Here is a 27,396-nt window from a genome sequence, read left to right as displayed (position 1 = left end):
CTCCTTTTTTTTTTTTTTTTTTTTTTTTGAGACGGAGTCTCGCTCTGTCACCCAGGCTGGAGTGCAGTGGCCGGATCTCTGCTCACTGCAAGCTCCGCCTCCCGGGTTTACGCCATTCTCCTGCCTCAGCCTCCCGAGTAGCTGGGACTACAGGCGCTCGCCACCTCGCCCGGCTAGTTTTTTGTACTTTTTTAGTAGAGACGGGGTTTCACCGTGTTAGCCAGGATGGTCTCGATCTCCTGACCTCGTGATCCGCCCGTCTCGGCCTCCCAAAGTGCTGGGATTACAGGCTTGAGCCACCGCGCCCGGCCTCTTCTCCTTTCTCATGTGGTCCTGAAGGGAATGGGCAGCTTTTGAGCACCGACTGTGTGCCAGGCTTTTTATAGGCATAGCTTCCCCTTCTCACCCTCGATTCCTCCTTTCCCTTCCTCTCTGCCTTCCTGCTCTCTGTGCCCTCCCCTAGGAAAGGGAAAGGGCACCAATTGAGCGCCGACTGTGTACCAGGCAACTCTCTTTAGACCTTACTTTCCCCCTGCCCCTTCCACTCCACCGACTCCCTCTCTTTTTCTTCCTTCTCAGCGGTGGAAACTCCAAACCTTCCAGACGGAAGGGGTTTAGGTGTCCCCCAGGAGTCTCAGCCCTAGAAGGGGCGGCCAGCTACACCGCGCGGGGCTGCAGGAAAGAGGAGGAGGAAGGAGGATTTGGGCTGCAGTCTGATTTCTCCCTTGGAAAAATATGTGGATGACAATGGCCACTCCCTCCCAGGTCGGGGCAGGGTGGGGGAGGCTGAAGGAGGCCTGGAGGGGCTCTAGGAAGGAACACTCTAGAATCTGAGCCTGAGAAGCAGCCTGTGCCCATGGAGGGGACACTTTTGCCACCAGTCACCACACTGGATTCAAGCCCAAGCCTCCTTCCTCCACCTCCCTCTCCCGTCCGCAGGCCTCTCTGCCCTGCAGGCACTTGGCATATGGTCCCTGGACGCCTCACCACTGAGAGAGCAGATGAGGAAACTGAGGCTCAGGCAGGAAAGAGGATTTGCCCCTCCCCGTTTCTCCTTCTGTCTCTCCTGTGACTCCCTTCCTCTGTCTCGCTCACCCTCTCCTCTCTCCCATTCTCTGAATCGCTCCCCTCACCCCTGCCCCCACTCTGTTCCTGTCTCTGCATGCCCCCAATTCCCCCCCCTTTTTCTTTTTTCTGAGATGGGGACTCGCTTTGTCGCCCAGGCTGGAGTACAATACAGTGATCTCAGCTCACTGCAACCTCTGCCTCCCGGGTGTAAGTGATTCTCCTGCCTCAGCCTCCCAAAGTGCTGGGATTATAAGCGCCCGCCACCACGCCTCACTAATTTTTGTATTTTTAGTAGAAACGGCATCTTACTATGTTGGTGAGGCTGGTCTCGAACTCCTGACCTCAAAGGATCCACCTGCCTCGGCCTCCCAAAATGCTGGGATTGCAGGCGTGATTACTGTGCCCGGCCCCAACTTCTCTTTGACACACACTTTCCTCCACACACTAATTTCCCTCCCACTACATGCCAGCAAGGGTTCCCACCTTCTTGATCACCTCTTTTTTATTTTCATGACTCTTCATGCAGCTGTCCTTCCTCTTTCCTCCTCCTCCTTCCTCCTCCCCTCCTCCTCTTTCCTCCTTCTTCCTCCTTCCTCCACCTCCTTCCTCCTTTTCCTCTTCCTTTTCTCCTCCTTTCCCCCTCCTTTCTCCACCTCCTTCCTCCTCCTCTTTCCCCTTCCTCCTTCTCCCTCCTCCTCTTTCATCCTCCTCCCTCCACCTCTCCTCCTCCTCCTCTCCTCCTCCCTTCTCCTCCTTCCTCCTCCTCTTTCATCTTCCTCCTCTTTCATCCTCCTCCCTCCTTTCATCCTCCACCTCTCTCGTCCTCCCTCCTCCTCCTTTCTTCCTCCTCCTCCTTTCTCCACCTTCTTCCTCCTCCTCTTTCCTCCTCCTCCTTCCTCCTCTTTCTTCCTCCTCCTTCCTCCTCTCCTCCTTTTTTTTTTTTTTTTTTTTTTTTTTTTTTTTTTTTTTTTTTTTTTTTTTGAGACGGAGTCTCACGCTGTTGCCCAGGCTGGAGTGCAGTGGCGTGATCTCGGCTCACTGCAAGCTCCGCCTCCTGGGCTCACGCCATTCTCTTGCCTCAGCCTCCTGAGTAGCTAGGACTACAGGCGCCCGCCACCGCGCCCGGCTAATTTTTTTTTGTATTTTTAGTAGAGACGGGGTTTCACTGTGGTCTCGATCTCCTGACCTTGTGATCCGCCCGCCTCGGCCTCCCAAAGTGCTGGGATTACAGGCTTGAGCCACCGCGCCCGGCCCTCTCCTCCTCTTTCTTCCTCCTCCTTCTCCTCCCTGATTCCTCTTCCTACTTCCTCCTCCTCCTTGTTCCTCCTTTCCTCCTCCTCCCTCCTCCTCTTTCCTGCTCCTCCTCCTTTCCTCCTCCGTCTCCTCTCTCCTCCTCTTTCCTCCTCCTCCTTCCTCCCTCTCCTCCTCTTCCCCCTCCTTCCTCCTCCTTCTTACTTACTCCCTCCTCCTCCTTCCTTCTCTTCCTTCCTCCTTCCCCCCCTCCTCTTTCTCCTCTTACCCCTCCTCCCTTCTCCTTCCTCTTTCCTCCTCCTTCCTCTCCTCCTTTCTCCTATTCCTCCTCTTCTTCTTCCTTCTCCTCCTCCTCCCTCCTCTCCTCTTCCTCCTCCCTCCTCCTCCTTCTTCCTCCTTCTCCTCCTCCTTCCTCCCTCTCATCCTTTCTCCTCCTTCCCCCTCCTCCCTCCCCCTTTCCTTCCTCTTCTTTCCTCTTCCTTCCTCCTCTTTCCTCCTTCTTCCTTCTCCCTGTTACTCCCTCCACCTCCTCTTTCCTCCTCCTTCCCCCTCCTCCTTTCCTCGTCCTTTCCTCCTCCTCTCCTTTCCTCTTCCCTCCTCCTTCCTCCTCCTCCTGCCTTTTCCTCCTCCCTCCTCCTTTTTCCTCCTCCTCCTGCCTCCTCCTCTTGCCTCCTCTTTCCTTCTCCTTCTCTTGCCTCCTCCCTCTTCCTCCTCTTTCCTTCTCCTCCTCTTTCCTCTCCCTCCTCCTTCCTTCTTCTCCTTTCCTCTCCCTCCTCCTTCCTTCTCCTCCTCTTTCCTCTCCCTCCTCTTTCTCCCTCCTCCTCTTTCCCCCTCCTCCTCCTTCCTCCTCCTTCTCCCCTCTCTCCATAATACACAGACACACAGGCTGTCCCTGTCCCTGTCTGTCCTTTCTTTGGCTGGATCCTCATGTTTCCTCCTCTCTAGGACTCGCACACTGCTCCTCCTCCCTTGGGCGATGTTCCAGTTCTCCACCTGCTTCCACCCGGCCCCACCTTTTCCTGACTGTCCACTTGTGGCTGTCAGCCTTTCTGGAATCTTCTCCCTTGTCCTCCAGTCTGCCACCCCCCCGTCCTCTGCCCTCTATCCTTCTGGTGCGCTGGGCCCTCCCCCTCATCCCCACCCTGTCATTTCCTCATTGTCTGTACCCGACCCCCACAGGAGGTGCTGATGGGGCCCCAGCCTGACTGCACCTGTCCACAGCACTGGACTGTGTCAGAAGGAGACAAGAGGGCCGGGGACAAGGGGCAGCACTGCGGGCGGGGCCTGTGCCCTTGGTCTCCCTCCCTCCTCCGCCTCCTTCACCTCTGGTTTCTGTCCCTTGGATTTGCCTCTCCCCTTCCTCTCCCTGCGCCTTCAGTGAGTTCCACCTGGCTTCCCCTCGACACGCTCCTGGTGGCTTCTCTTTGGCGCTTCTCCGCTTCTCTCTCTCTCTGTCTCCCACCTGTCTCTCGCTGTCTCTGTCTCTCTTGCTCTGTCCCTCTCGCTGTCTCTGTCCCTCTCTCTCGCTCGCCATCATTTTGTCTCTGTCTCTCTCTAGCCGTCTCTCTCTGTCTCTCTCTAGCCGTCTCTCTCTCTCTCTGGCTGTGTCTTTCGCTGTCTCTCTGTCTCGCTATCTCCCTCTCTTGCTGTTTCTTTCTCTCGCTCTTTCTCTCGATGTCTCTGTCTGTCTCCCCCTCTGTCTCTGACACACACACTCTCTTTCTCCCATCCTTCCCTCCATGGGGCTCTCCTGTTTCCTTTCCATCCTCACCTTCACTCGCTCTTTCCTGACCTTCTTGGTATCTTGCTCTCCTCGCTCTTTCCTCTCCATTTTCTCCCTCACCCCACAAGCTCTCTCCCCTCGCTTCTAGCCCCCCAAGTCCTTCCCAGCTCCACCTCTCCATGCCCGCTACTTCCTTTCCAGTCTCTCTGTCAGTCATTGTCCTTGACCCTTCCCTCTCCTCCTCTCTGCTCCCACCAGCTCCTCTGTTCTGATGCCTGGCGCCGACAGCCTTCTCCCCGCCGTCCCCTCTCCTCCTGGTCCCTGTCCCCCCCCGCGTTCCCGCCTTCTTGATGACTCCAACAGCTGCAGCTGCAGAGGCCCCGAGGTCCCTCCGATGAGACGGGGCAGGGAGGGCTCCTCTGAGTGCTGGGATATTTTTATCCTGCCTTGGACAGTCGGGACGACTGGTCCTGCAATCTGCTTTCACCCTTTAGGAAACTTGTTTCATGTCCTGCCAGGTCCTGGGACCATCAGCTCGCGTGTCTCCACAGCTGCACATTCCTGTCCGTCTGCAGCTTATTATCTGGGTCACAGGGACGTTACCGCATGACTTGGAAGGACACGCCATCACGTGGGAGGTCACAAAGTGGACGGCAGGAAACCCAGCCTTCCCTCGTCTGCCTTCCTCCTCACCTCTCTCTCTCTCTCAGTATCCTATTCTTGTTAATATCAGTGTATCAATGAGCCTGGTTATTATTATTATTATTAACATAGTGAGCACAGGCGTTTCATAGTCTGCATCTGATTTTCCAGCAGCGAAGCCTCTGGCATCCGCCCCCCCCCACTGCCTTCCCGCTGGCTCTTGCTCATTGTCTCTCCCTTCCCTGCTTGCCTGGTCGCTTGCGCCCCTGCTCTGCATGTTGGATTTGAAAAGGATGTCAGGGGCCGGGCTCGGTGGCTCAAGCCTGTAATCCCAGCACTTTGGGAGGCCGAGACGGGCGGATCACAAGGTCAGGAGATCGAGACCATCCTGGCTAACATGGTGAAACCCCGTCTCTACTAAAAAATACAAAAAAAACTAGCCGGGCGAGGTGGCGGCGCCTGTAATCCCAGCCACTTGGGAGGCTGAGGCAGGAGAATGGCGTGAACCCAGGAGGCGGAGCTTGCAATGAGCTGAGATCCGGCCACTGCACTCCAGCCTGGGTGACAGAACGAGACTCCGTCTCAAAAAAATAAATAAAAAATGAAAAGGATGTCAGGGACTAGGCAGAGGGCACGTGCCTCTGAGCCCAGGCTACACCTTGGCACAGTGGCAGGTCCACTCACCTCGGGTAGCCCAGGTGAGGGCCCTGGGTCCCCCTGTCACCCAGGCTGTCCACATGGAATTCCAAATGTCTCTAAGAGATACCTGGGAGAAAGGACTTGAGGCTGCCGCTTCACCGGGATGGGTTCCCACATCCCTCCGCATTGACCCACAGCTTCCTTACGGTCTTGTCTGTAGTTTGATGCTTTTAAGGGCCGGGCTAAACGCCTGTAATCCCAGCACTTTGGGAGGCTGAGGCGGGCAGATCATGAGGTCAGGAGTTCGAGACCGGCCTAGCCAAAATGGTGACACCCTGTCTCTACTACAAAATACAAAAATTAGCGGGTGTGGTGGCGGGCGCCTGTAATCCCAGCTAGTTGGGAAGCTGAGGCAGGAGAATCGCTTAAACCCAGGAGGCGGAGTTTGCAGTGAGCCGAGATCGCACCACTGCACTCTAGCCTGGGCGACAGAGCAAGACTCCGTCTCAGAAAAAAAAAAAAAAAAATTGAGAATATTTTATCCAGGTTCCTACTTGTTTTCAGTTATGGGGTTGGGGGTGGGGGCGGAGGAGGGCGATGACCTGACGCAGTGTTACTGGATGAGGAGTCGGTCTTGCTTTGCTTTCTGTGACTTTTCTGTCTTGTCACTGGTTCTCCCACCCTCCTACGCGCACCCCCCTACTCTGACACTTTTGCTTCTCTCATTCTCCAGTTCCCTTCCAATCCTCCTTCCCTTCTCTTTACTCCCCTCCCCCAGCTCAGCGCTTGGGGTTTCCTGCTTCTTTCCATTCTCCCATCCTCCCAGGCAGCTGTCTCTGTCCCGTTCTCTTTCCTGCTCTCCCGCCCCCCAGCTCCTTCCCTTCCTTTCTCCTGGGCCTTTCTCTGCTGCACCTTCCACAGCTGCTCCATTCCTCCCCATCCTCGTCTAGTCCCATTCGTCGTCCTTTCTCTCCCTGGGTCACAGAGATGGCCCTGGGGTGGCCGCGCCCTGTTGAGGCAGGGAACGTTTCTGTGAGGCTGGGGAATGTTTCTGCTGCATGGCCAAGTTCCCAGGCCCTCTCCCTGCCTTGCACTGGCTCCTAACCTGCTTCACGTCCCTGCTTCCTGCCCTGGTCTCTGGGCTGACGCCGTCTGAGGGGCGCCCCCTCCTCAGCTGGAGGGGCAGGGTCCTCTGTTCCCTACCACTTCCAACCCTCTCTCCCTTCTTTCTCTCCATATTGCTCTTCCACACTCCCGCACCTCTTCTTTTCTTTCTGCTTTTTTCTCACTCGCTCACCCAGGCTGGGGTGCAGTAGTGCAGCCTCCACCTCCCAGGCTCCAGTGATCCTCCTGCCTCAGCCTCTCAAAGTGCGAGGTGCGAGGCACCATGCCCGGCCTGTTCTTTTCTCTCTCCTCTTTTTTGTATTTTTTCCTTTCTCCCTTCCTTCTTCCCTAACGTCTCTCTCCTTCCCTTCCCTCCTCTCTCCAGCCCTCTCCTACCCTCCTTTCCTCTCTCCCGCTCCGCACCACTCCATCCCCTAGGTCCAGTCCGCTGCCTCTGCCCCCTCTCTGTTCTGTTTTCTCTCCCACCCTCATTCCCTCTCCCATTTCTTCTCTTTTCTCCTCTTCCTGTTCTCTTTTTCTCGCTGTCCTCTCTGCTGCCACCCTCCTTTTTCTCACTTCCGCTGTCCCCTCTTCCCCGCTCTTCTCTCTCCTCTCTTCCTTCTAGCAGATTCTCTGGCGTTTTCTCTCCTCTCCCTCTGTGCTCCTCCCTCCTCCTCTCTCCATCCCCTTTCTCTCCTCCCTGCCACTCTCCTCTCTCTGCGCCCTTTTCTATCTCATGGTCTCCTCCTAGCTCTTTTCCTTCCTCGTTCCTGGCTCTCTCCTTTCTCTCTTTCCCCTTCTCTGGCTGGAGCTCCCCACTCCTCCATCCCTCCCTCTCCCTGGGCAGTCGGCCCCCACTCCCTCACCTCCTTCTCCTAGGCTGCTCCCTCCTTCACCCGTTTCTCTGCCTCCCTCTTCTCCCAGCTCACCAGCCATGACACCCACCCTCTCTCTTCCTTCCTGTCCCTTTTCTCGCACCATCTTTCTTTCCCGTTTCTTCCTCTCTTTCCACTTCTGACCCCTCACTCTGTTTCCTTCTTTCTCCCTCCTCCTCTCTCCCCTCCTGCTCTGGCCATCCTTTCTTTCCTTTTTTTTTTTTTTTGAGACGGAGTCTCGCTCTGTCGCCCAGGCTAGAGGAGGGCAGTGGTGCGATCTCAGCTTAATGCGAGCTCCACCTCCCGGGTTCACACCATTCTCCTGCCTCAGCCTCCCGAGTAGCTGAGACTACAGGCGCCCGCCACCTCACCTGGCTTTTTTTTTTTTTTTTTTTTTTTTTTAGTAGAGACAGGGTTTCCCCATGTTAGCCAGGATGGTCTCGGTCTCCTTACCTCATGATCCACCCACCTCAGCCTCTCAAAGTGCGTGAGCCACAGCGCCCGGCTCTTTCCTCCTGCTTTTTCCTGCACTCTGTTCTCCCTCCTTTCCTCCCCCTTTCTCCTGTTTCATTTCCACCTCTTTTCTCTCCTCTCTTCTCTGAATCTGCCTCTTCCTCTTCTCACTTTCCTCTTCCTTCCCTGTCTCTCCCCCTTGGGTCTCTCTTCCTTCCCTCTCTGTTTTCTGTCTCTGCCCTGTCCTTTCCTTTCCCTCCTCTCTGGACCAGTCTCCTCTCCTGGCTCTCTCTCCCTCTCTCTCCTCCAAGCTCTCTCTCAAACTGGCCTCCCTCCGGGGAGCCCCATCTCCTCCGTCTCCGGCTGGCCCCTGCATCCCTGCCTGGTGGGCCTTTGCCTCCCTCTCCCATTCCTGCCTTGCCTGCTCCCAGGTTTCCAGGTCCTGACCAGGAGGCAGGAGCCCACACCGATGCCCAAACAGGCTAGCCCTGAGCAGGGCCCCCAAGCCTGAGGCCCAGGAGTGGACCACCTTTCTGACACCCATTCTCTCTTTCTTTTCTATCTGGAACTCTGGACACTGCCTGGAGGAATCGGGTTTGCCCTAGGCCCAGGAAGACGGAAACAAAGAAGAGGCTCACAGACAGGAAGCAACTTGCCTAAAGACACACAGCACGTAAGGAGCAGGGCCAGGACTGGGTGGGGCCCCTGGGGTTAACCAGGAATGGGCTCCTGAATCTGCTGATCCCTGGCCTCCTATCTGAGCTCAGTGAGCAGATGACGCATTTCTGCTACATTCCACTCCTTCCCCAACTCTTCCTCTGACAACATGAAGCACCTCAGCACTGGTGGGACCTCACCTGAATTCCATTTCAGAGATGAGAAAATCGGTGCCCGGTGTTTCTGAAGACCAGCAACTGCTAGGACAGACTTCAAGGGAACCCGACCTTGCCTGAAGGACCAACAGCGCCCCCTGCAGGACACTTCCCTCCATGGAGAGAAGCCACAGGGGCCGGCCTGAGGCATTCTGAGCGCGTGGAATCCTCTATCACCACCTCCTGGCAAAGAATGGAGCTGCAACCAGTTGTATGAGACACCGAGAATGATCCCAACAAAAAGGAACAGTGACCTGAATGCCTGGGGGAGGAACAGGGGATACTGGGTGGAAGGAGGGGACAGGGAGAAGTTGTAACATTTTGTAAAAAAGAACATTTTTACTCCTAATCAATATATAAACATCATGCTCAGCAAACTTCTTGGCATGAAACTTCTGAACTTCACATTTTTTTTTTTTTTTGATGGAGTCTAGCTTTGTTGCCCAGGCTGGAGTGCGGTGGCGTGATCTCGGCTCACTGCAAGCTCTGCCTCCTGGGTTCCCGCCATTCTCCTGCCTCAGCTTCCTGAGTAACTGGGACTACAGGTGCCCGCCACCACGCCCGGCTAATTTTTTCTATTTTTTAGTAGAGACGAGGTTTCACCGTGTTAGCCAGGATGGTCTTGATCTCCTGACCTCGTGATCCACCCACCTTGGCCTCCCAAAGTGCTGGGATTACAGGCATGAGCCACCGCACCTGGTACTTCACACATTTTCAAGTCATTCTACGGGTGGGTGGATTGGCTCCCATGGAAATGCAACTGGGACTGCACATGGGAAACAAAGGAAAATGGAATTTGGTTCACACAAACCTGTTTGGGAGATTGCATTACCAGGAAATGGGCCAAATTGAGTTTGTTTCCTTTGTAACAACATTATTGTGCCTTGCTGACTGGAAGGTGGGTACAAGCAAAGGAGGATGGACAGACAGCTGAAGAGGCACCAGCAGTTAGCCCCTGATCCTTACCAGGGAGTCTCTCTGATGGGTTAAAGAAGCCTACAGAGGCCAGGGGCAGTGGCTCACACCTGTAATCCTAGCACTTTAGGAGACCGAGGCAGGTGGATCGCTTCAGGTCAGGAGTTCAAGACCAGCCGGGCCAACATAATGAAACCCTGTCTCCACTAAATATACAAAAATTAGCTGGGTGTGGTGGCACGCAGCTGTAATCCCAGCTACTCAGGAGGCTGAGGTAAGAGAAATGCTTGAACCTGGGAGGTGGAGGTTACAGTGAGCAAAAATCGAGCCACTGCACTCCAGCCTGAGTGACAAGTGAAACTCCATCCCACAAACACAACCGCCCCCCCACCCCCCCCAAAAAAAAGAGCCCATAGTTTTCAGTAGACAATTTGGGGTTAGTAAAGAATTTTACAACATACCAAATGTAGTCTTGTATATTTTAGGATTGCTTGCCATGCAACAATATACTGGGAGCGCCTAAATGCCCACATGAAACCCTAGGCTGGGAACAGGGAAGCTTCCTCAATGCCAGGGAGCTGATAACATTTTGTGGTGGCAGGAAATGTGAGGCAGCAACCCTCCTGGAGCATTTACCTTGCCAGGTGCTCTCACATCTTAGACCAGAAGTCACAAGGCTACGGTGAGGGTCCAGGAGGCAGAGAATGAGGGCTGAGTTAGGGTCAGGACAGTGGAGACAGAGAGGAGGAGACACAGAATGATGGGTTGGGACTTTATCCTGGGACAGGTGAGGGGCCACGGGGAGGGTTGTGAGCAGGGGAGTAGTGAGGTCAGCTCTAGTGTCAGGAAGCCCTCCATTAGGGGGATGGACTGAGGGGAGATGCTGGGTGCTGGGAGGCCAAAGAGGAGGCTGGGCTGATGGTCCAGGTGGCAGAGGACGAGGCTTGAGCTGGGGCCAAGGCCATGGAGACAGAAGTGAAGAGATGAGGCCAGGAAGAACTTTAGGGGTAGGTATGGTGGTGCACAGGGGAGTGTGATTGGGACAGGGCAGTGCTCTGGTCCATGAGTTTAGGCAGGTGGTGGCACCACTCACTAGAACAAAGATCCCTGGAGAAGCACCCGATCCGGGCAGGTGAGAGGCACTGGCTCCTTTAGTGGCCCCTGAGGCACATCCTGGGGAAGGAGGCCCAGGAGGCAGATGGGGCCATGAGTCTGGAGATCAAGGGTGGGATCTGAGCTGGAGATCAGCTGAGGAATCACTGAGGGGCTGTCTGGCACCTCCAGGGTGGAGGGGTGGGGCAGACACCTGGAGTAGTAAGGGGGCAGCATGCACCACCATCACACACACACATCTCTGTCCCCCAGCAAGGCGGGGTCCCACGGGGTCATGGCTTCCACACACACACATCCCTGTCCCCCAGCAAGGCGGGGCCCCACTGGGCCATGGCTTACACACACACACACACACACATCCCTGCCCCCCAGCAAGGCAGGGCCCCACCGGGCCATGGCTTCCACACACACACACGTGTGCAGAATGATGCAGCAGAACAGGGGGATTCCTGCAGTGCTGCTTAGAACAACTCAAATCCAGCAGCGGGGGACCAACACAACACGCTCTTACACCAGAGATGGAATAAGATGGTACCTTATACCAGAGATGGAAACTGCCCCAGCTATGTCAAAAGGAGGTGGGGGAAAAGAGCAACACTTGCAAAACCGTCTAAATGTGCATCTGTTTGTTTCTGCGGAGAGTATCTGCGGAATACCAGGGGACAGAAAACCCAGGCTGTCTCCAGGGAGGGGTGGGTGCCTGAGCCCGGAGTGAGCATACAGTTCCTCAGCGTGGATCCCACTGCATCTTTTGTCTGTTCTGGAGACAGGTTCTCCCTCTGGCACCCCGCCGGGAGTGCCGTAGCTCAATCGCAGTTCAGGGAAGCATGGAACTCCTGGGCTCAAGCAATCCTCCTGTCTCCACCTCCCAAACAGCTGGGACTACAGGCACGAGTCACCATGCCCGGCCAACCTACTCTATCTTTTGAGTTTCATACTTCATCCCTGGATACCCCGGTCAGTAAAATAAAATAGTGAGTGGGCTCCCCAGGGACAGGCAGACCTCAAAGAAAAGTTGAGTAAGAACAGAACCCTAGGGGAGTCTGAAGGAACTCAGGCATTTCCCGGAATACTCCACAGAATAACTCTGCCAGCCTGAAAGCAACTGAGTCTTACAGGGAAAGGATGTAATTAGGCTTATAAAGATCCCAATGCTCAACCCAGGAAAAAGAAGATGGCCCCCCAGTGCCGGGGTAGAAGGCATCTGCAGATCAGACACAGCGACCAGGACTCTGAGTTGTGAATACTTCCCAAAAAGTATCAGTAGGCCTGGCACAGGGGCTCATGCCTGTAATCCCACCACTTTGGGAGGCTGAGGCGGTAGATCACCTGAGGTCAGGAGTTCAACACTAGCCTGGCCAACATGGTGAAACCTGTCTCTACTAAAAATACAAAAATTAGCCAGGTGTGTTGGCGGGCACCTGCAATCCCAGCTACTTGGGAGGCTGAGGCAGGAGAATCACTTAAACCCAGGAGGCGGAGGTTGCAGTGAGTTGAGATCATGCCATTGCACTCCAGCCTGGGTGACAGAGCGAGACTCTGTCTCAAAAAAACAAAACAAAAAAGCATTAGTAAATACTTCAGGAATCATATAGGAAGAGTAAAGCAGGATTCACAGGGAATGAAGACAGAAAAAGCATAAGCTATCTCCTGCAGGTGGAGGAAGAAACAGAAGTCAGCAATGCTAAGACTATCTTCTTTATTAAAGCTACCAAAAATAGGCCAGGCGCAGTGGCTCATGCCTGTAATCCCAGCACTTTGGGAGGCCGAGGCAGGTGGATCACTTGAGTACAGCAGTTCAAGACTAGCCTAGGCAACATGGTGAAACTCCGTCTCTACAAAAAATACAAAAACTAGCTGAGTGTGGTGGTGCACGCCTCTAATCCCAGCTACTCAGGAGGCTGAGGTGGGAGAATCGCTGAGCTAGGAGGTGATCACAGTGAGACAAGGTATCACCACTGCACTCCAGCTTGGGTGACAGAGCAAGACCTTGTCTCAAAATCAAAAAGAAGTGATGAAAGGGAAGGCAACGTCCCACCATGCACCACCTCCTGGTCTTGACAGTCGACTCACGTGAACCCATCACTTGTTCATAAGCGCGTTTCCCATCTGCCATCGTAATTCCATTTTAGTCGTGCGTCCCGAGATCATTCAAACCACAACCAGGAGAGACTGGGTGAGAGCATTAACTGGGTGCTATTTATAACCACACAATGCAGGAGGCCAGCTGAGTGTTGATTTCATAAACTGCCACACGGCACAGCTGAGCTTCACACAGCCATGACGACGGGGACAGCCATTCCTTGGGTTTCTGAATTAGGTATCAAGTGAGCAGTGAATTTCAGTCAAGGCTGTCTTGACTGTCTTGCCATCAGGACCGTCTTGCCAAAACAACAGTTGCTTTTGGCTGCTGGAAGCTGTAGCTTTTCAAAACGTTCACACATTTCAATGTATCGTCGATGTTTTTAAATAGACTTACAGAGAGGGCAGCGCACAGCCACAGCCCCTCGTAGCACCGCAGTCCAGGCAGGATGCTGGGCGGCGGGGGGCGGTGGGGGGGTTCTATTTACAGTGTCTGGCCTTTGACTTCACTAACTGTTGGGTTTTTTTTTTTAATCTTAAATCTTTTCCTTCAAGTCTGGAGGCCTGTGGAGGGCCTGTCACCCTAAAGGCAAGGATTTCTTGTCTGCACCAGGCAGACAAATGTCAAACCACGACCGCAGGGACCGCACTAGGAGTCAAGCCCAGAAGTCCCTGGCCATCCAGCCCTGGCTCTTTCATGCCTCTGCCCCTGATGAGGGGACCAAGGGTACCCTCAAGGGGACACAGAAGGGAGGCTGCATCCTAGTCCAGTGTCAAAGTGAGGGGGGCGCTGCAGAAGCCTGGACAGGACCACCTAACCCAGCCAGGGACAGGAGGGGAGACCCCCTGGAACAAAGGCACAGAGGCGGGAGAGAAGGTGGCATGTTCCCAGACTGCACGGGCTCGGGGTGGGGGGATGTGAGGTCAGAGCTGGCACAGTGGCCGGGATCTCGGGCTCTATTCCATGGGCAGTGGGGGAAGCCCCTAGGGCTGCATGGGGCCATGGGGAGGCGGGTGCAGGAGACACCAGCTCCCGTGCCAAAGGCCCCAATCCAGCCGCTCGGCTGCCAGCAAGAAGGCAGAGGACAAGGGGACTCGTGAGATGGGGGGAAAGGAGGGACCAGTAAACCCTTCTTGGGATGGCTGAGGACACAGGGGACTCCAGCAGAAAGGGAGGCTCCTGGGTGTGCAGGACGGGAGGCTGACCAGCCTGGGCCCTCACCGGCCACTACCCCCACCACCGCCCCCACCCCCACCCCCACCCTGGCCCCCAGTGTCCGGCGCTCCTGACATCATGAGGAACAGGACGACGGGAATGATGTACATCCACTGCAGCCGGACGGAAGGATGGACAGACAGACACAGAAAGAGAGAGAGAGGGGAAGGAGGTGAGTGTGGGCATTGCCCGCCCAGGGTAGGGAAGGTGGGGCCCGGCATGAAGGGAGGCCGCGTAAGGGGAGGGCGCCCAGGTCCCCTACGTCACTACAGGTCAGGGAGGGCCAGTGGGGCGCAGGGAGGGGCAGGGGTCTCGGTCCTCACTCAGGCCTCTTGCGGCGGTGGCGCGGGCCCTGGCGCAGCAGGACGCAGGGCTGTGAGCAACACGGCCCCCCCCAGGATGATGTGCCACTGGGGAGGGAGGGAGCGCAGGTCAGGGCCAGCGGGTAGCCGTGGGGCCCTAGGGCCAGCGGGGAGCGGGAGGGCGCTCGAGTGGGCAGCAGGGCAGGGCCCGGCAGGCAAGGGCTCAGCCTCTGGGCCTCAGTTTCCTGCAGCGCAGCTGTTGGACTATCCGGGCAGAGCGGGTGAGGCCCTCGGGTAGGGCGCTCAGCACGGCAGGGCTCAGCCATCCCAGCCTCAGCATCCTCCTAGCCTCCCTCGGGCCACATCGGCCTCCTCGCTGGCCTTGTCCTGCCTGGGGTCCTATGCCCCAACTAACACCAGTCTTCATACTCGAGGGACCAGAGGCCTGGGAGGAAGCCACCTCCTCTGGCCGTTCCCAGCCTCCCCACCCCATGCCTCAGCCTCCAAGCCCCCTGGACCCAGACCTGCTGCTGGCAGCACAGGCCCCTCCCTCCTCAGCTCCAGGAGGCCTCCGGGACGCCCCGCTGCCCCCCAATGCCCCTCCCTGGGCTACATCCCTCCCGGACCCACTCCTCTCTCCTTCCTGTACATCCCCCTGGAGAATCTTCTTACCCCTCCTTTCTAAGCCTCCCTGGTTGCTTTGAAACCTCCACTGTTCCCTTCCTCTCCAGCCTCATGGCTCCAGCCTAGCTCATGCCGAGACCTTCCCCAGGACCCTGCGCCCTAGAGCTGGCCCGACCTCCCCTGACCACACCTCCGTACCCTCTTCCTGCAAACAAGCCTCAGCCCAGGTACCAGGACACACAGGAGGCCTGGAGAGTGAGGGGCCCCCACACAGGAGGCCGGGAGGATGAGGGCAGGCCCGAGCACCACAGGGGAGTCTGAGTGGGAGCAGAGAGGGCCTAGCCAGGCGCCAGGACCGTCAGGAAGGGAACAGGGGAGGCGGGGGAGCCCCACTCACGTATTTGGCGAAGAAGGACTTCTGCTCCTGGGGGTTCTTGGCCTTCTGGGCCTGTTCCATCTCCAGGCGCTCGATGAAGGCCGCCGTCTCAGGGCTGGGGCGAGGGGAGAGAAGGAGAAGGGTGAGGCCTGGAGTCCAGGGACACGGAGACCCTGAGGCCGCCAGGAAGGGCCGGGGCAGGTGGCAAGGGCGCCACAAAGGCTGTAGAAGCGGGCTCACCCCGGGGCTGTGGCAGGCGGCTGCAGCTGCACCGAGGTGTTGAACAGCTCCAGGTCCACATCTTCCACCTCATGGCCCCTGCAGCCCCCGGGGTGCGTCACCACCGACACGCCCACCACGTTGCCAGCCACGTCCACGTGCAGGGTCAGCTGGTCCGAGAGGTGGGACTCCACCAGGGAGCACTGTCGGGGGAGTGGGGTCAGCAGAGGTGGGGAGCCTGCTGCCTGGGCTCCACCCTAACCTCCCCCTGCCCCCCACCACAGGATCCCCAGAGCATCTTTCAAAACCTTCCCATGGCTCCCTGTCACCCTCAGGCACAAGCCCAAGCTCAACCGCCCCCACCCTGGAGTCCTCACAATGCTGTCCCCACAAAAGCACCCGCTACCTGGACCGACCCCTCCAGACCAGGAGGCCTTGGAGGGCAAGGCCAGGTCCGAGTCTCCCAGGCCTCTGCGGGCTCCAGAAACACAGGGGTTCGAATGGTGGAAGCAGGACCAGGGTAGAGGGTAAGGACGAGGGAGAAGGGGGCTTGTCCTCGACACCAACTCACCGCAGGGACAAAGGAGGAGACGTAGCCACCAGCTTCCAGGCCATCCAGGGCCCCAGGTCGCCTCGGGACCCGGACCCGGTACAGGCCGTTCAGCGCTGCCACATCCTGGGGACGGGAGAAGAGGGTGCTGGTCAGAAGGCTGGCGCCAGCCCTGGACAGGCTGTGATGCCCACCAGGCCTCCGCAAAGGCCCCTCTCCAGCCCCACCCGCCTCACAGCCCACACTCCCCAGGCTGGCCGACCTGAGTCTGCCCAGGACTCTTCCTGCTGGGGTGGCCCGGCTGGTGGGTGAGGCCAGGAGCAGCTGGGACTGCCCCACCTAGGGGAGAAGCCATCACAAGGAGCGCAGAGCCCAGCCCAACGACGGAGTGGGTCCTGAGGACGCCTTCCCTGTGCCTGGATCCAGCCATACCTGACATCCACCCCACACCTGGATGCACCAGTTACACGCACAATAAATTCTGTTTGGGGGCAGCTGTGACAAGAGAATCATGTGGGCACCAAGCAGGAAGGCTGCTCAGGCAGACCTCGCCGCGTGGCCACCAGAATGAAGCCTGCACTCCCAGCCTCCCTCACAGCTACATCTGGCCGATGGGGGGATGTGGGCTGTGCCAGCTTTTGCAAGCTTTCTCTAAATGCTGCTGCTCCTTCTGCCCCTTTCTCCCGCTCTACCCTGCTGCCTGGAGCCCTGGGGCCTCTCTGCATGACACCTACGGAGGATTGAGCCGGGCCCTGAGGCTGTCACAACACAGGGCGACAGAAGTGAGCTCCTGTCCAACCATGGCTATTTTAAGGATCTCTCTCTCCTCACAAGCAAATCTCGTCTAAGTAGTCATGAAACAGCTCAGCTGAATCTGGAAGAGGAGAGGAGCCGATTGTGTGAAACCTGCGGGGGAAGGGGCTCTGCAGGCAGAGGGAGCAGTGTGGGCAGAGGCCATGAGGCAGGACATTGTGCCTGGAACGCCAAGATGAACCGTTCCACCAGGGGCAGTCATCCAGGACAGAGGCTGAGAGTGGCAGGAGGTGCTGGAAGCCCACCTGGGCCTGGAGGGAAGGCTGCGGCGGACCAGCAGGGGGTGGCTGAAGAGACAGCTAGATACCCTCCATCCCCATCCACACCCAGCCCTGAGTGCCCCATCTCACCCGGAGTCGGCCCCGCTCCTCCTCGCTGAGCTGCCGCTGTGACAGGGACAAGGTACCATCCTGCTGGTTCCAAAGCAGCGAGCCCCGCTTCCGGAAGTTGGCACTGTCATCTGTGAGGAGCTCAGGCTCAGAGACGCCCCCTACCACCCCCCCGCCCATCCTTCAACCCAGGCAGGGGCCAGGAGGTCCAGCTTCAAATTTTGGCCTGCCTCCACCCGAGTGACCAGGTTCCCTCCCCATCTTGGCCCCCATTTTCCTATCTACAAAGTGGGGACACCTCCACCATGTTCTACCTCACAAGGCAACCCATAGCAGATGCATGAACCTCACAGCTCCCAAATCCTGCCTCTGCCTCACCAGGTGACCCAGGGACAGCCATATAACCTCTCTGAGCCTCAGCTTCCCCAACTGCAAAATACGGACGCTGTGGAGTTCAGGAATTCCCAACTACCTGGCTGTGTCAGAAGCAGGGGAGCTGTTCGCTGAGCAGATGCCAGGGTCTGCAGAGGGGCACCAGCTTCAGGGTTTGTGCCCTCAGGTTCAGGGCCTCAGACTCGATTACTACACTCTGGGCAGCACTGACGTCCAGCTCTGGGAACCTGGACACCTGCGTCATGGCAATTTAAGCTTGGCTTTGAAGCTGGCTCCTGCTCTGCCACTCACTCACGATGAGACCTTGTGTGGTGCCTACTCTGAGCCCATTTCCTCTTCTGGAAAAGGAGGCTGACACGAATACCTACCACCTCACATGGCTGCTGTGAGGACATGTGAGTTAATACTTGCAAAGCGTGCAACCACTAATGCTGGGCACGTGGCAACTGATCGGGAAAGTCGGCTCTGACATTATTACTGCCGTGCTGACCTTTCAAAAACTGAGATTTGTCTTACAGGCAAGGGGACATTTAAAGACAGTGTTTCTCTTCTTTCATGTCCCCCTTTCCCCCAACCTGGGGCAAATCTGTTAGTAAACGGATGTTAGTAAATGTCATATGACGGGAGGCACCCGGACTCCAAGTCTTGACTTCTCAGGGCATCAATGTTAAGAGAGGACGTTGCCTGACTCACCGATCTCAAATGAGTGCTCCAGCAGCAGCCCCACCGTGCCGCAGGCCTCACCCTCTCGGCCTTCCGCCCCAGCCTGCACAGGACACAGAAGGCCCCAGGTGAGAACCATCCAAGCCCTCAGCATGGCAGTCACCCACAAAGCCCAGGACAGACAGACTGGGGTGGGCTGAAGGAGGAGCCTTATCTTCAGGTTAATCACTGCTGCTTGCCTCTATTTCACTAGAAACCACCCATTTCATGAATATTCATAATCTGGACTCCCTCACCCCCAGAAAACCAGACCCTACAAACATGCCTAACCTCATTGCCAAAGCAACTATCCCAAGGTCAATTCCAAGCCTTGCACCACAAATACTCATGAATTAAATGACACCCTCCCTCTCCCGAGGCTTCTTTTTCATGCTAGTATCCAAATGGCCTCCTTATCACCTGACAGCCCAAGAGCCAAGATGCAGCCTGAGTTCAGTCCCTGTTAAGCATATTCAAGATTCATGCTTTCCTTTTCTCCAATCTCCAAACCTGCATATTCGTGCATATTCAGGAGGTAAAACTCCTCTCCACCTCTTCAAAAGCCCCCTCCCACTCCTTATTTTCTTTTTCTGAGACAGGGTCTCGCTCAGTCACCCAGGCTGGAGTGCAGTGGTGTGATCTCAGCTCACTGCAACCTCTGCCTCCCGGGTTCAAGCGATTCTCCTGCCTCAGCCTCCCGGGTAGTTGGGATTACAGGCACCTGCCACCACACCCAGCTAATTTTTGTATTTTTAGTAGAGACGGGGTTTCACCATGTTGAGCCGGCTGGTCTTGAACTCCTGACTTTAAGTGGTCCGCTCATCTCGGCTTCCCAAAGTGCTGGGATTACAAGCATGAGCCACCGCGATCGGCCTAATTTTTTTAATTAGTATTTTTTGTAGAGACAGGGCTCGCTATGTTGCCCAGACTGGTCTTGAACTCCTGATCTCGAGCAATCCTCCCGCCTCGGCCTCCCTAAGCGTTGGGATGACAGAAGAGCCACCGCGCCCGGCTTCACCATTCCTCTTTTTTTTTTTTTTTTTGACGCGGAGTCTTGCTCTGTGCCCCAGGCTGGAGTGCAGTGGCGCGATCTCGGCTCACTGCAAGCTCCGCTCCCCCGGGTTCACGCCATTCTCCTGCCTCAGCCTCCCGAGTAGCTGGGACTACAGGCGCCCGCCACCTCGCCCGGCTAATTTTCTTGTATTTTTAGTAGAGACGGGGTTTCACCGTGTTAGCCAGGATGGTCTCGATCTCCTGACCTCATGATCCGCCCGTCTCGGCCTCCCAAAGTGCTGGGATTACAGGCTTGAGCCACCGCGCCCGGCCTCCTCTTTCATTTTAACCGCCCCGACGTGACTCTCCAAGATTCCACACCCCCAGCCCCGCCCCCTCATACATATTCCCGAGCCAGAGCCTTTCCAACAGGTGCTCTTGTTTTCCCTCCCAGTCGCTGCAACCCGGTGCACTGGCGAGGCCCCTCCTGCGCGTGCGTGACTGAGGCTTGGCTTTCCAGAGATCGCCCACCTCTTCCCTCTTAGCCCTGCGCAGCCTCCTTTCGTCTGTAATTCACCTAAAGACCCAAGACCCGCGACATCCGTAGACCGCGCCCGCTATGCACAGCTAAAGATCACTCACCCCTCGCGCACCAGTCCCGGCCCGGCAGCCGCTGCCCCGGGCTCGACTGGGCGCTGCTACCGCCATCAGCAAGAGCAGGAGCAGCCGGGTCGCCCCACCGCTGGTTGCCGCCATCTCGGCTCCTTCCCACCGGCGAAGCGACTGCTGAGAGCCAGGAGCCGCGCAGCACGCCGGGAGAAACAGGCCGCATCCTGACGCCCGTGCGCCTGCGCTGGGCCCCAGCGCCTGCGCACTGGCGCCCGTCCGCTCCTGGGGCCTGACGTCAGCAGGATGGAGCCGCCCCTTTAGCCTGATCTCCAGGAGCCGCCCCCTCCTGGGACGTCATCACAAACTGGGAGCCCGCTTCTGTGTGACGTCATAAAACCCGATCCGCATCATGACGTCACAATGCCCTAGCCCAGCCCCCTCATTTTCTCCCTCGGCTCCTTCCTCCGCTCCAGGCGGGCGGGGACATCGCGATGAGGCGGGATCGCGGCGCTAAGCCGGCCCTGGGTGGAGCTGGCAAGGTGGAACCAGGTGGGATGGCAGGTGAGAGACGGAGCCAGGCCTGGAGGGGTTGGACCTGGTGAGGGAACCAAGCAAAGGCTGGGGCCGGCAATTCAGGGACATCTGATACCCCGTCCTCTGCGCGGAGCTGTGCCGGGCCCTCCCGGCTGGCAGCCAGACACAGCCTCCCGGGATCGACGCCCAGACTTCGTCCTGCTAAAATGCCTCCTGGTTCCAGCCTCTCCCACGGGCCGTCCCAGACGGCTCCAACGCTACCTCCAGAGCGGCGAATTCGACCAGTTGCGGGACTTCCCCATCTTTGAGAGCAACTTTGTGCAGGTAGGGAGCCCCAGAACCCCCTCATCCCAAGCCTCGGCCTGTCCCTCGACCTCCTCCCGACTTGGAAAGCCCCTGCTCCCCCATAACGTCCATCACGTGGGATTCCCGACTCCCAACTCCTACCTGACCTCTGATGCCCCATACCTCTAGTTCTTTAGATTCTTTGTGAACCTCTAACTCCGTTGCCTCAGTTTCCCTAACTTCACACCCATATGATTCTTGACCTTTAATTCCAAGATATCTGGCCCCCAGCCTGATTTTCAACTCACCTGGTTCATGACCTTTTCCCCTACCAAGATTCCTAACTTCTGATCCCTCCCCAGTTCTGCCCGCACATCTATCCTGCTCCTAACCTCTGACCCCTGGCCCCAGGTGACTCGGTTGGGAGAAGTTGCCAACGAGGTCACCATGGGGGTGGCAGCCTCCAGTCCAGCCCTGGAGCTCCCAGACCTATTGCTTCTGGCCGGCCCTGACAAGGAGAATGGACACCTGCAACTCTTCGGGTAACTGCCCCCACCTCAGCCGAGACCCCCTCCTCCCTCAGCTCCAGGCACCTGAGCCCCTAGCAGTACTTCCCCTCACCCAGACCACCCCCAGGGCCAGGAGCTGGCGGTGCTACCGGCCCTCCCTGAGCTGTCATCTACATGGGAGAAGAAGGACAGAGCAGCCCTCAGGGGCCAGAAATCAGGGACTAGACAGACCTGAAGGGGACAGTCCTCAGCCATGCCCCAGCAGGGGTCAGGAGAATGACCATTTCCACAGGGCCTGCTCATGCACGCCCTGGGCCGTGCATGAGATCTCACCTCTGACCTCATATCTTCACATGGTGGGGTCCCTTAGCCCCATCCTCCAAAGAGCTAAACTGAGGCTCAGAGAGCTGGGAGCCATTTGCCCAGGGTCCCACTGTGGCTCCAGAGTGGGCCAGGATTGGAACGCCAAGCTTGTCACGATTGCGGATCTCACGGTTCTTGAGCCCTCCTGTGCCTCACTCCATACTCTCTTCTGGGTACGGTGGCCCACACCTATAATCCCCCCAGCACTTTGGGAGGCCGAGACGGGCGGATCACGAGGTCAGGAGATCGAGACCATCCTGGCTAACACGGTGAAACCCCGTCTCTATTAAGAAATACAAAAAACTAGCCGGGCGAGGTGGCGGGCGCCTGTAGTCCCAGCTACTCGGGAGGCTGAGGCCGGAGAATGGTGTGAACCCGGGAGGCGGAGCTTGCAGTGAGCTGAGATCCGGCCACTGCACTCCAGCCTGGGTGACAGAGCGAGACTACGTCTCAAAAAAAAAAAAAAAAAAAAAAAAAGAAAAAGTAATGCAGACTGGGTGCGGTGGCCCACACCTGTAATCCCAGCACTTTGGGAGGCCAAGGCAGGCAGATCACTTGAGGCCAGGAGTTTGAGACCAGCCTGGCCAACATAGCGAAACCCTGTCTCTACCAGAAATACAAAATATTAGCCAGGTGTGGTGGCAGGCACCGGTAATCCCAGCTACTCGGGAGGTTGAGGCAGGAGAATCGCTTGAACCCAGGAGGTGGAGGTTGCAGTGAGCCGAGACCATGCCACTGCACTCCATCCTGGATGACAGTGAGTGAGACTCTGTCTCAAAAGAAAAGAGAAGAAAAAAGAAAAGAGAAAAAGAAAAAGTAATGCTAACGTATGAGAAAACAAGCACAAAATAGACAGCAGAAGCTGTTCCCTTCTCTCACCCAGGGTTCCTGCTCCAACTCCAGCTACAAACACTGAAATGTTTATGTGCCCATAGTACAGAAACATTCTGCCAGTAGCTTTCACTTGTTCTTGTTGTTGTTGTTGTTGTTGTTGTTGTTTTGAGACAGAGTCTCAACCTCAGCTCACTGCAACCTCTGCCTCCTGGGTTCAAGCGATTCTCCTGCCTCAGCCTCCCGAGTAGCTGGGATTACAGGCACCTGCTACCACACCTGGCTAATTTTTGTATTTTTAGTAGAGACAGGGTTTCGCCATGTTGGCCAGTCTGGTCTCGAATTCCTGACCTCAGGTGATCTTTCTGCCTGGGCCTCCCAAAGTGCTGGGATTACAGGCATGAGCTACCATGCCTGTCCGGCTTTCACTTTTTTTTTTTTTTTTTTTTTGAGACGGAGTCTTGCTCTGTCGCCCAGGCTGGAGTGCAGTGGCACAATCTTGGCTCACTGCAAGCTCCGCCTCCCGGGTTCACGCCATTCTCCTGCCTCAGCCTCCAGAGTAGCTGGGACTACAGGCGCCCGCCCCTGCGCCCGGCTAATTTTTTCTATTTTTAGTAGAGACGGGGTTTCACCATGGTCTCCATCTCCTGACCTTGTGATCCGCCCGCCTCGGCCTCCCAAAGTGCTGGGATTACAGGCGTGAGCCACCGCGCCCGGCCTGGCTTTCACTTTTTTGACCATATCTCACAGTTCATGAAAGAGAGGTGCCAGACACAGTGACTCACACCTGTAATCCCAGCACTTTGGGAGGCTGAGGTGGGAAGATTACTTCAGGCTTGGAGTTCAAGACCAGCCTGGGCAACATAGCGAGACCCCCATCTCTACAGAAATCAAAATTACAAAGCTAGCCAGGTGTGGTGGCACACACTGTGGTCCTAGCTACTGGGGCTGAGCCAGGAGGATTACCTGAGCCTGTGACCACACCACTGCACTCCAGCTTGGGCAATGAAGTGAGATCCGTTCTCAAAGAAAGAAATAAAGGGAAGAAAGAAGAGAGAGAAAAGAAGGGGAAGAAAGTAAGGAGGGAGAAATAGAGGAAGGAGGGAAGGAAGGAAGGAAGGACAAACTCATTGTCTCACACATGCACACATGAAGGTCCACAGTTCTTTCTCTGCACTTCTGAAGTCCAAAAGATTGCTTTTGTAATTTGGTAGCCAAATCAGATTTTGACCTGCATGTATTCAAGATTACTTACAGCATTTATTAATCCCCCCTAAGTTAAAAACCTTTCACAAAGCAGTATTCTGACGCCAGTACGGTACACTGAGATATTTTCTCTTCTACACTATGCCTTTATTTTTGTTTATGTGTTGTAGAGATGGAATCTCACTATGTTGCCCAGGCTGGTCTTGAACTCCAGGCCTCAAGTGATCCTCCCACCTCAGCCTCCCAAGGCACTAGAATTACAGGCATAAACCACCGTGCCTGGCCTTTATTTATTTATTCATTCATTCATTCATTCGTCCATTCATTCATATTTAATTTTGAGACAGTGTCTCACTCTGTCATCCAGGCTGGAGTGATCACAGCTCTGCAGGCTCAAGCGATCATCCCACTCAGCTGCCTGACCCTGTCTTTTTTTGTAGAGACAGGGTCTCACCGTGCTGCCCAAGCTGGTCTCGAACCCCTGGGCTCAAGCAATCCTCCTCCTTCAACTTCCCAAAGTGCTGGGACTATACGTGTGACCCACCTTGCCCAGCCCCTTTTATTTTAAATGCTAACTGTATTTCACCAGAGATCTCGTCACTCACTGAATCATGACCTGCAGTTGGAAGAACACCAATGATGATGCTGAGAGTGGCTTTGACCCTCTCATAAGCTCCTTTGGCACCCTAAAACCTCTTCCCAAATGAACACACCACTGAAGTGAGAACATTGAGCTTGCTCTGCAAATTTGGCCTCAGGACTCATCTCCTAGCCCCTCACTTCTGTCTAACCAACTTCAGCCCTGAGCTATTCTGGGGCAGTTTCTGACAGGTATATATACATATAGATACAGAAATATATATACATATATACACGTATACATATATAGACACATATACATATATGCACACATATACATATAAACACATATATACATGTATACATATACATATATACACATATATACATGCATATACATACATATATACACATATATACATGCATATACATATATACATAATACACGTATGTACATATATACACACGTATACATATATACAAATACATATATACATACATATGTACATATATACATGCAGACACATATACATATATACATATATGCACATATACATATATGCACATATATACACATACACACATATGCACATATATACATATATACACATATATACACACGTATATATATACACACATATATATGGATCCACCCTTTCTTTAAAAACAGCAGTAGAGGCTGGGTGTGGTGGCTCACACCTGTAATCCCAGCACTTTGGGAGGCCAAGGTGGGCAGATCACCTGATACCAGGAGTTCGAGACCAGCCTGGCCGACATGGTGAGACCCCGTCTCTACAAAAATACAAAAAATTAACCAGACATGATGGTGGCCACCTGTAGTCCAAGCTACTCGGGAGCTAGTCAGGAGGCCGAGGCAGGAGAATCACTTGAGCCTGGGAGTCAGAGGTTGATTTTTGTCCCCCAAATAGAAGAATAACAGCTGACCTTTTTTTTTTTTTTTTTTTGAGAAGGAATCTTGCACTGTTTCCCGGGCTGAAGTGTAATGGCACAATCTTGGCTCACTGCAACCTCTGCCTCCCAGATTCAAGCAATTCTCCTGCCTTAGCCTCCCGAGTACCTGGGATTATAGGCACCCACTACCACGCCCAGCTAATTTTTTGTATTTTTAGTAGAGATGGGGTTCCGCCATGTTGGCCAGGCTGGTCTCGAACTCCTGACCTCAGGTGATCCACCCGCCTCGGCCTCCCAAAGTGCTGGGATCACAGGTGTGAGCCACCGCGCCCGGCCCCAGATGGAAATTTCAAGTAGGCAGTTGTACATTTGAATCTGGAGTTTAGGGGAGAGGACTAGTGGGAGACAAAAAGGAGACATGTGGCTGGAAGAAAGTTGGGAATGGACTCAAATTCAAGAGGCAATGAAAGTGGAAAGGGATTCCTGGGGCAGAGGGAGGCGTGGCAAGGTGGGGACCCCTGACCCCGATGGTGCAGGAAGACCCGACAGGGTCAGAACCTGAGTCTGCTGCTTCCTCCCACCCAGGCTGTTCCCCTTGAAGTTCGTCCAGCTCTTTGTCCACGATGAAAGCCGGTGTCAGCTCGAGGTCAAGTTGAACACCAGCCGAACTTTCTACTTGCGACTGCGCGCCCCACTCGAGACCCGAGACCGGGAGTTCGGCCAGTGGGTGCGGCTGCTCTACCGCCTGCGCTTCCTCTCCGCCTCTGCCGTGCCCTTCACGCAGGAGCACCAAGTGCTGGAGGATGAAGATGAGGAGGGCGATGACGATGAGGTGGAGGCCCAGAGGGAGTGGAAGGAGGTGAGGAGGGGTGGAAGTGCGGTGGGGCAGCAGAGGGCAGAGGGGAGGCGTCTGAGGACTCCCAGGTCTAAGAGAGGACAGGGCTGGGGCCTGGACTCCTGGGTCTGAGGGAGGAGGGGCTGGGCCTGGACTCCTAGGTCTGAGGGAGGAGGGGCTGGGCCTGGACTCCTGGGTCTGAGGGAGGAGGGCTGGGGCCCGGACTCCTGGGTCTGAGGGAGGAGGGGCTGGTGGCCTGGACTCCTGGGTCTGAGGGAGGAAGGGCTGGGGCCTGGACTGCTGGGTCTGAGGGAGGAGGGGCTGGTGGTCTGGACTCCTGGGTCTGAGGGAGGAGGGGCTGGGGGCCCAGACTTCTGGGTCTGAGGGAGGAGGGACGGGGAATGGACTCCTGGGTCTGAGGGAGGAGGGGCTGGGGCCTGGACTCCTGGGTCTGGAAGTGGAGGTGACCCAGGGATATGGGGGTCTGTGGGTAGAAGCCAGCAGTCTCTCCAGGGCTTTGGTGCCCCTAGCCAAGGAGGCTGTCGTGTCCTACTTGGGAACATACACAGCCACCCACACCCATGCCCCAGCCCCTCTCCCCCTGACCTACCGGAGTGGGGTCTAGAGAGGGACAACCTGTGTCCTGAAGGAGTGGGGTCAGCCAGGCCCAATGTCCAGTTCTCTGTAGGGCCTTGGGGGTCAAGGTGGAGCAGGGGGTGATGCCAGTTTTAGAAGCTGGGGTCACTGGAATCTGTGCCCACTCTTGAGACACCTGGCTTCCCCTGCTATTCCAGTAAGTACAGAGTCCCTCCCCACCCCCCACTCCCTAACTGCAGGCCAAGGCCTCTGAAACGAGCTCGCTCTCCCCAGCCCCAAGGCATGGAAGCCAGACTTGACCCCAAGACCTCTGAACTCTGGGGACTCTGAGTCTTCCAGCATCCTTCAAGGTCACCGAATGACCAGAGATCAAAGTACCTTGCCTCAGGGCCAGGCAGATGTGATATTAAAGTTAATAAAGGTCAACCCCTTAAGAACCAACAAGCAGGCCACGAGCGGTTTCGCCGTCGTCGCCAAGTCCGCGCAGCTGCCTCGCGGGAGTTCGTCCAGCACAGCTGCCTCCCTCTTCACTTCACCACGTCTAGCTCTTTGGGCCACTGCCGAGGCCTCGAGGCCGCCACGCTGACACAGCTGCCTCAGTAGAGCAGCCTTCTGGGTGTGGCCTGGGTGCGTCTTTGACTCACTGCCACTGTCATCGCCCCCAGCCTGCACCCTCCCTCCCTCCCAGCAGCTCGCTGGGGCCGGCCTCCACATGGGCTTGCGTTCACCTTGGATGCTCTGTGCTTGCAGTAACAACATGGCTGCCTCACTAAAGTAGCTCTTCCAAGAGGCCACCTCACCGTGGCCTGTGTGGACGCAGCTGCTCCCATCGCCAACCCCGGGGTCACCAACCCCCTGCAGGAGGAAGACGGAGCTACAGAG

At 56.1% G+C, this 27,396-nt stretch overlaps 2 protein-coding genes and 1 long non-coding RNA gene across 3 annotated transcripts in view; 2 read left to right on the top strand and 1 right to left on the bottom strand.

The window, feature by feature from the left end:
* Positions 1–7,552: 7,552 nt before the first annotated feature.
* Positions 7,553–9,004, top strand: LOC126943151 (uncharacterized). Its single transcript, XR_007721705.1, has 2 exons — positions 7,553–8,428; positions 8,629–9,004. It is a non-coding gene; the product is annotated as an uncharacterized LOC126943151 (long non-coding RNA).
* Positions 9,005–13,986: 4,982 nt separating this feature from the next.
* EMC10 (ER membrane protein complex subunit 10) overlaps positions 13,987–27,396 on the bottom strand; it is a 44,733-nt gene continuing 31,323 nt past the window's right edge. The window contains exons 2-9 of the mRNA XM_050771567.1: positions 19,897–20,027; positions 18,253–18,325; positions 17,188–17,297; positions 16,046–16,150; positions 15,496–15,677; positions 15,277–15,370; positions 14,277–14,363; positions 13,987–14,066 (exon numbers count right to left, since the gene is read on the bottom strand). Coding sequence (XP_050627524.1) covers positions 14,277–14,363; positions 15,277–15,370; positions 15,496–15,677; positions 16,046–16,150; positions 17,188–17,297; positions 18,253–18,325; positions 19,897–20,010 — 765 coding nt within the window. The 5' untranslated portion in view covers positions 20,011–20,027 and the 3' untranslated portion in view covers positions 13,987–14,066. The remainder of the gene's footprint in view (positions 14,067–14,276; positions 14,364–15,276; positions 15,371–15,495; positions 15,678–16,045; positions 16,151–17,187; positions 17,298–18,252; positions 18,326–19,896; positions 20,028–27,396) is intronic.
* Positions 20,152–27,333, top strand: GARIN5A (golgi associated RAB2 interactor 5A). Its single transcript, XM_050771594.1, is given in 6 exon segments — positions 20,152–20,284; positions 20,287–20,424; positions 20,621–20,721; positions 21,094–21,224; positions 25,668–25,941; positions 26,754–27,333. Coding segments are annotated over 6 exon segments (822 nt in total). The 5' UTR covers positions 20,152–20,166; the 3' UTR covers positions 26,814–27,333.

Source organism: Macaca thibetana, chromosome 19, assembly GCF_024542745.1.
Source record: "Macaca thibetana thibetana isolate TM-01 chromosome 19, ASM2454274v1, whole genome shotgun sequence".
Taxonomy (NCBI): domain Eukaryota; kingdom Metazoa; phylum Chordata; class Mammalia; order Primates; family Cercopithecidae; genus Macaca; species Macaca thibetana.
This window is presented reverse-complemented; position numbering and strand designations above follow the sequence as displayed.